The 8,752-nt window shown below is 41.1% G+C and overlaps 1 protein-coding gene across 1 annotated transcript in view; it reads right to left on the bottom strand.

The window, feature by feature from the left end:
* Nucleotides 1-14: 14 nt before the first annotated feature.
* The window catches only part of PRTG (protogenin), an 87,941-nt gene continuing 79,203 nt past the window's right edge, over nucleotides 15-8,752 (bottom strand). The window contains exons 16-20 of the mRNA XM_080396579.1: nucleotides 6,406-6,588; nucleotides 5,075-5,195; nucleotides 3,991-4,156; nucleotides 2,910-3,014; nucleotides 15-2,065 (exon numbers count right to left, since the gene is read on the bottom strand). Coding sequence (XP_080252705.1) covers nucleotides 1,676-2,065; nucleotides 2,910-3,014; nucleotides 3,991-4,156; nucleotides 5,075-5,195; nucleotides 6,406-6,588 — 965 coding nt within the window. The 3' untranslated portion in view covers nucleotides 15-1,675. The remainder of the gene's footprint in view (nucleotides 2,066-2,909; nucleotides 3,015-3,990; nucleotides 4,157-5,074; nucleotides 5,196-6,405; nucleotides 6,589-8,752) is intronic.

The following is an 8,752-nucleotide window of genomic DNA, read 5'->3' as shown; positions in this document are numbered from 1 at the left end:
TTTTCTTTTCTTCCTTTCTTTTTTTTTCTTTTTTTTTTTTTTTCCTTTTTTTTTTAAAGTAAAACAGGGAAAGAGGAGGAGTGGAGAAGAGGCCTGGATATAGGTACAGTCAAGTTTATAACATTGAATGATTCCAACCTCCTCCCTCCCTCTCTCTCTCTCTCCTATTAAAAAACAAAACATGATACCCTGTCAGTTTGCTCCACGTTTCCGTGAGGCAGCTCAAAAGTAACAAACTGTTCCCTGAGTACAGGAAAAAACAACAACAACAAAATACCCCAAAAACCACTAGAATAACTTTTAAAGGAGGTAGTATAAAACAGGAATTGCATGGGTTCAAGGCAGTAGCAGTACTCACCTCTTTCAACAGACTCTTCAACTAAAGCTCTGGCTTTCTTATTTCTCATGGTAACCTAATCAGAGTTTTAGATTGGCATGTGGGTAAAGTCACTCCCTGAGCTAAAATTCCTGGCTAACAGCACACTAGGCAAAGGCAAGGAGCAGGGCTGCATCCTAACAACAGCTCTGAGACATACTACGATGCTAGCAGTGCCTATCAGCACTCAAAGCTGGGTAAAAATTAATATAAACTCATGATACAGTTTACTTAAAACATCTAAGAAGCATTTAAGGCATCTTCCTGTACTCCAAAGCAACTTTATGAATACTAAAAAGGCATAAGGCAAATTAGTAATTTCATAATATATAATGCAAGGCACCATTGCTAGAAGTACTGTGAATACTCAGCATTATTATCCATTCCATGACTCTCAAGCAGAGCCAAACTGTTTGGAAATGCTGAATGCTTCATTTTGCCATGCTTTTTAGCATTAACTGTCAATAAAGGGGCAACATTTGTCGCTGTGGGGAACCCAACATGTCCCAGAGCCCTAAGGATATAGCATACATCCTACCAGCAGTTGCTGGCAAAAATTTCTGGGGGAAAGGCACTGTCCTAGGCTTACTGGGGTTATGAGAGATCAAGAAGTACAAAAGATTTCATGTGGCTGCATACATGGAAGCACCAACTCCGGTTTTCCCAGTTTTTAACATCCTCTAAGTCAACCACATAAAATAATTACATTTTATACTCTGAGATTTCCTTCTTTTTAAAGACAGAGCTTCAGCTAAACAACCTTGTTCACCTACCTATACAACTCCCTGATCACTGAGCGCATACACGTGCGCGCGCACACACACACACACACACACACTCTACACACAACTGGGGGGAAAAAAAACCAAAACCGAAACATACCCAAAATAAAACAACACTACTAGGAAGTATCATGAGTTCCATAGCTGAGACCAACTAGAACACAAATGAGGTAAAGCAGTTGTCATTCATAGTTTGCCTCTCGGCAAACTGAGGTAGATAGTCAGCAAAAGGGCCAACAGCCTTCCCTTTGCTCCAGTGACATATTTTTAACTTTAGTCGGAAATCTTCACTGTCCTTTCACATTTGTTGACCACTGAACATTCAAAATGAGTGAGTTTTAAAAGACAAACAAAATAAAAAAAAAACCAAAAAAAACAAAAAACCCCAAACATTCAACAGAAATATGGGATCACCTGCTAGGTTAGTCAGGTTTTCCACAATAAAACTTTGGCTCCCTGTTCATTGTCCTTCGAACAGACATACACTGCAAGAATGTCTGGCGTGGCCCTAAGGGTGTCAGTTTTGCACCGCAGAGTGGATCTGAAGAGGTGAGGTAGGAGTCTGGTCAGTAGCAAACGGCAGAGGAGACTCTGTGCAGTTACTCATGGCAGGGCTCAAGGTGTTCATATCCAAGTCACTGCTTACAAACGGACCAGTAGTGGGAGGGGTGGCACTTGTCACAGAGGAGAGGTGTATCTCATCGTTGGACTCGTGAGAAAATCTTCCGGAGTCACCGGTCTCGTGGCTTCCTTCACTGTTGGCTGAATGCTCCGTATCGGCAACAATACTGAACGGCACCTGGAAATTCGACTGCTGGCCAGGAGAGCTGGGGGAGTCATCCTCACCGAGCAGCACAGTGGTGCCTGGCTTATACAGACACACCGCCTGGACAAATCTTCTCTGAGGCTACATAAAAAGCAGAGAGGAAAAAGTTGTTGAGCCTCTGAAAAGCTGAGCCATAATTTGAGTTTTTACTACATTGCCCATCTCCTGTTCTGCCGGAGTGCCTCTAACTGCATTGGCTCGGAACAATCTGGGCTTCCTTACAGGAGGTTAAGAAGAATCAATCTCAAGTCTTGCTCGTATTTTTCCGTAATGGAAGAAATAATCCCTTCTAGCTAAGCATGGCTAATCAAGGATGATTTCACTGGAGAGAGCTGAATGGTATTTTAAAAATATACTCGATAGAGCTCTCTCCCATCCCTTCATGCATATTCTTTTAAACATTACTCCTTGGGTGGCAGCAAATATACAGCCACTTCTGGAAATATTTTGGAATATTAATTTACCACATGGGTATCAAGACTTCCTATTCCTTAAAGACACAAGAGCACAATACAAGTTACAATTCAATGAACATTAGTTAGATATCCCATAGGTGTGAAATTGCACGATAAAGTTCAGGATTTAGTTTAACACTTCAGAATTAAACTGTTATTTTTCTCATTCAAATAGCAAATGTGTCCAGACCCAGCACACAGAAATCCTTCTGCTCACAGATAAAAGGGCACAGGCAAGAAAGTAATCAGTTAACCATAAAGGGTTACAGTATCTAACACCTTGGGACAGAAAATGAAACTTCCAGAAGACTTTACTAGAAGGTAGAACACCATTGACCTTTACACAACTGAAACAAATTAAAACTTAAACCACTAATTGTGCTTTTCCATAAATAGGAAAGTATGTATCTTCCTTTGCAAACACGGGGTACTAGTGAAGGTTGTCCATCTCTGCCCATTAGACCAATTACCTCCTCAGTCTTCACCTTCTTAGTATCCTGGAAGAACAGCCACCTTTTCTTGCAGTTAGCCTTTGTGACAGGCCCGTAGCTGTTAATAATCAGATCAGATCCCCCCTACAATAAAGACAGACACACAGCAATTTATTTTAACATATTACTTTTCTAAGATATTTGAAATTTTTTTTCTATTTCTACCTATTGGCTCCATACTGAAAAGGAAGACAAATGAAGTCTTAGGACTGAGTCACATTTGTGTGGTCTGGTATTCATCTACTGCTTGAGACAAGTCAAGACGAGAGCCACTAAATCTGGCCAGCCCCCAGGCCAGCCCCAGCAGCTACAATGCTGCAAACACACAGCAAAATATTCCAGGCCCTGCTCTTGCTCTTCTACTTTGAATGTGACCATTCACAGACATAGTGTCTGTGCCTGTACTGGGGTCCGTTTCCATTTCCCAGCTCCTGCACATGTCCTCAGGGAGCAGCTCCATGCAGGTTGGCAGTGTGTACAGAACAAGCCTTAAATCAGTGTTGGTGCGTGGGAAAGGAAGGCCAGTGTGGTTTTGTCACACGGGGCTCCTGGACTATAAGATTCTAGGCATCCACTGATAAATCCTGCCATCTACATTAATTTATCATTTGACCAAATATGAATCTATAAAATGTAAGGTTGTTTTACCAGAAAATATATAGAAAACCAATATTTTCTTTAATACCTGCTCAGTGTCATGCTTGACACAGGCACTTCGAGACCTAGGTGCTGACAAGGACCCTCTCACCAGCCTCCTTGGACTAGCAGAGGCCACCCAGCAGCCCCAAGTCTACGGAGCTTTTATCCTTTGGCACTGTGTCAGAGCCAAAAACTCTGCAGAGTACAGTGCAAGACAAGCACGCTGAATCAGATCTCTAGCTGAACTGTACAGTAAGTCTTGAGAATTTGACCCTGGATTGCCAAACATGTGCTCGTCCCATAAAAGAACCTCCTGTGGATTTGTAGTGTACATATCTTACTTTTGATAAGGACTCTGATGCTATAGTAATGAATTCTAAAGAAAGATTTCTGTTTTGGGAGTGAGTAAAGCTCACAGTACCTTAGCGTCGATGAAGCTGTTTCCCACTATCATTGGCAATAAGGATTCTTCATTCTCTGCAATTCCTTCAATACCCTTCTCCACCTCATTAGCACTGGCTAATGAGATGCTGGTACGTGACAGCTGGTCAGTGCTTTGCTGCACAGGTTTAGGAGCAGATGTTTTCCTACACAGTGTTAAGAAGGAATAAAATTGACCCACAGGAAGAAAATACAAAAAAATCAAGGATGAACTTCAAAGCTATTATTAATCAAGTAATATTGGTATATTCTTGGCATTTACATTTTGTTATACGATACTGCTAACTCTCATGGAATTTAAATGTTATTGCTTGTGATAAAAATAACATCTGCTTCCAGTTAATCATACACAGTAGCCTACAAGCTTATGTGCAGACAGGAATTGTTGTGATTAGTAATATTACTCGGAGGAAGTAACCACTAATGATATTAAGACCTTTCTTACCATGCTACACAGAGACTGCCTCCCAATCTGTATTTTTTCCTGCACGTACACTAAAAAGGCCTTGTTACTAAAATACACTTTCAGACAGTTTTTTAATTTATTATTTCAAGTAACTTATATTTGTTCTGATCCCAAAGTTACGGGCAGAGTCACTGTGCTAGTTTATGTCCCATAGGAGCCGATGACAAGACAGGTAGATGGCAGCTTGCGCCACTGCAAAGAAACTGCATCATGGAACTGCTTTGTGTCAGTTTCTCTTGTCCAGCAACCAGAGGGTTAAAGCCTTGCAAACCAGGTCTGGGCAGGCTGGAGGGTTAAGCAGGAAGATGATGTAAAGCAGCATGCTTGTCTGACTCAAAAGGGTTTTTTTATTTGGAAACATGCCTCATACTTAGTTGTCAAAGCACCACTGACTCACTCTGTGGGTTCTTCCTTCCTTTCATTGGAGAAGGGGCTCAGGTAGAGTAGGAAGAGCCAACAAAGTGCTTTGTTTCCACTGCTGGTAGGAACAGGTGAAGAGACAGAGTACTTCAGAGAACTTAGCACTCTTGGAGAAGGCGGCATGTCCCAAGAATCAGTGCATTGAGAAAGGGCTCGGTCTTCAAGAATAAAAACATACCTGGCTTTACTTCGATAAATTAAGATCAGGATGCAGATAAGGATGCAAGTCAAGGCTATGCAAACCCCAACAACAATGCCAGTCATTGATTTCTGGTCCAGATGGTAATAGTCAGAATAAGCTATAGCAAAAAAGAGCATAGAAAGGCCCGGTCAATAAGAAGAGTTATGCCCTTCTCCCTGTCACAAAATTAAAAGGGTTACAGTCACAACCACAGAGACAAATGCTTCTTTGTAATGAGATTCCAGACCTTCTCTGTTATACCTTTTGACACTTTTGAAAATAAAACTAGTAGACCAAACAAAGGAGTGTATGCAGGCCTGGTGTGGGGATGGGAAGAAAGGACTGCCCCACACCACAGCCTCTTTGGTGGCCTACAGCCTGGAGCAGAGGAGCTCCCTCCAACCCCTTCCTTTACAGGGGGCTACTAGACAACAAAGGGAAAAGGCTTGGAGAATTCCAGCCACTGTCACCTCAGAGGGTTCACACTGGCTTATGCTTTGACATCATGTGTCTGTTAACCTAATCCTGAGGGAATGACTCTATTTGCTTATCCAGGCCTAAAATACAACTGAATTCCAGGAAGGGAGAAAACCTGAGCAAGAAAAATCCCCGTGTTTTCATCACAATTCCATGTGTAGCAACAAGGAGAGGTTAAAAGGTTTATGTACCTGAATAATGACTAGCTCTTGCCTCCCCAAATAAATATTAAAAATTTAAATCTGTACCAAGTCACCAAGATAAATGCCATTCCATGGCAGACAAAGACATGTTCTTCCATTCTTATGTGGAGAAGCACTGATGTTACCTTAACGTCCACAAGGTAACACATAGTCTTCCCCAAAGAGCTGCAGGTGGGGCTGACTTCTTTGGTAAAAACACATGCCGGTGTATCACTGACCGACAGGTTGATTTGGGTTTCTGGAATACCAGGAGCCAGCAAATCTCAGCAGATTTATTTGAGATGCCATCTCATCTCTGCTGGGCTGTCTGGTTCCAACTGACCCAGTGCTACCAGTACCTCAAGGCAAATAAAGGACTTAAAGGAAGTGCATTGGAAGAGTGGCTGCAAAGTTGATGTAAAATTCAACACAGTTACATATTCTCCTTTGAAAGGCAAACTTCCAACTTCTGAGCAAAAGAATTAAACCAGTTCTGAGTTGAACTGAGATAAAAACTCCAAAATGGTTTCATTTAGAAGAAAATGCTACTGTTGGGACCGCCTCACATAAAACAGAATGGTTTACCCAGAAAGTGGCTACAAGCTAAAACAAACAGGGATCTTTTTTTCTGGTACTCATGACAGCAGTAATCAAAAAATTGCTACTGACTTGTGGAATCTCCCAGATCCAAGCGTTTAGGCCTCTGATTAGACTCTGATGTCTCCTTCGGCAGGACTGCAAGTTCTACTGCATTTGAGAAGGGTCCTTCTCCTACTTCATTGGAGGCTGCTATTTTGACCAAGTAGACATTTCCTGCTACAAGGTTTTCCAGCAAAGCCATGGTCATTGCTCCTATGAAAAATTTGATAAACAGTTCCAGTTAGACAAAATCTGTGGAAACAGACTGAGATTTAGACATTGGGACCTACGCTTTTTTCCCCAATACAACCTCCAAATCTTGTTGGAGGACTGTGATCGCTTGCACGTGTTCTAACCTGCATATACAGGGTACAGAGACACACTGGAGTTCCCTGCTTGTCCCTTCTGTCCTTTCTGTCCATACTGCTTGAACACAGCACACTGCCAAATGCCAGTATAGTTCAAAATCAAGAACCAGGTATTGACTACAATACACAGCATACTAGTCCTAAATCCAGTGTTAGTGTGATAGTGTTTCTGTTGTGATCATACCTGTGAGGAGATGCTCCAAGCATTAACCAGACTTTCAGGCAGAGAAAGCAGAATGTTAAGAGCTCTCTCGTGTACGAATCTACATGCCACTCCTAGAGCCACTGTACCATGAATGTGAATGAAAATTGTCATAACAAAATAATTCAGGTTCAGTTTGTCAAATTTCAGGTCTAGTTGGTTAAATGAACAGGACAGATTTGGAAAAGTACATTATACCATGCTTTTAAAAATGAACCCCTATTTAGACCTGCATAGGCTTCCTTGATTATTGTACATCTAAGCTGTGCTACTAAAAATATTACAGAAAAATTTTCTCCCATGCTAAGGATTCATTTCATAAAGTCCCTGAAGGCAGGAAAAACAGATTAAGAATATAAATAGGATTCACTTGCATTGTCCTTAGACCGGCAAAACTCCTATCAAAGTCAACAGCAGCTTTGCCTGGCCGGGGACTGCAGACTGCTGCTTAAAATTCCAATTCCTTTCCAAAATGCCTGTGTTTCTTCCTACCATAGAAATATATTGCTTTTCTTTCCCCAAATAGTGGCAGCTACAGGCTCAAGTCTATCCCTTGGTCTCTTTCACATATACCATTCAGTTTCTCAGGCTGAAGTATAAATTTCAACCTTTCACATCAATTTCAGAAGTCAGAATTTATAGTATCATGGGAGCATATAAAATACAAGATTGTTTTGTTGACAGAAAAGATTATACATTTGGCAAAAGGGAAGCTATTTCAGCTCTTCCATAAAAGACAGCCATTAGCTGAAAGCATTTGAAGTAAAATGTGAGGTATCTGTAACCAAAGGAGCTGTAATATTTAGCACCAGCCAGGGCGAAAGGTCACATTTCAATATTACAGGCTCCTTCCCACCAGCTCCTTTCAAATCTGCTGCATTGCTGAAGCAAGTAAGCACTTTGCACTGATTTACTGCACACCAAGTGTGTAAAGGCTGTAACTTCTTATCCACTTGAAGAGATCTAGGGAAAAGGGGGGAGGTGGCTGGAAGATAACTCTCATCACAAATCAGCAACAAACTGCAGCTGTATTTTCTAATTCTGCCATGCCTTACACAAGCTCAGTCAAATTAGAGGGTTTCTGATTTTAAGTTGGTGGATTGGTAGAAGTGTCATGCATAAACCCATGCTAGGACTTTTAGTGTTTTCGTTTGGTGAGGGTTTAGGTTTTTTTTAATTGGGGGGTGTCTTTGGAGGTATGAGAAAGAAATGGGTTAAGATTTTACAAATCTTCTGCATAAGTTTAGTGTCAAAACAACGCTATTTATTGCATAGGGTTAGCTGATCTTTTCAGAATAAATGCATTAAAAAACCCAAAACCCACCTCTACCTCAAATTTACCTATGAAAGGACTGTAACAGGACTATCACAGTATTTGCTCAATTCTAACTCTGAAAAAGACTTTTTCATCTGTACTTTAACTAAAAGCATTACAGATTATCCTAACATGTCAAGATGCTCGAATTCCGTGCCATGCCTCAAACCCTAATATATCTGTCAAAATAGAAAATTAGTGACTCTAACATGGATGGACACAGTAATACACTGAGATTTATAGCTCTCCATTTGCTCATTTCCTCCAACACTTTCAGTACGGGAACACGTGAAAATGTTTACTGCTATTGCCATCCTGTCATCCAAAATACCGATGGGTAAAATACTATTTGAGATGCTGTTCTGTTTCACAGCTGTGGCTGAGCTGAAGTACATACCTGAAAGCAATTCAGCCACTTCGCTGCATACAACAAATTCAGCATATCATCACCAGAATGACAAGATTTATCCTTCAAATATAAGCTCTCTGTGA

Source organism: Falco punctatus (assembly GCF_963210335.1).
Source record: "Falco punctatus genome assembly, chromosome: 7".
NCBI lineage: Eukaryota > Metazoa > Chordata > Aves > Falconiformes > Falconidae > Falco > Falco punctatus.
The sequence above is the reverse complement of the archived record's forward strand: the minus strand, read 5'-3'. Positions and strand labels throughout refer to the sequence as shown.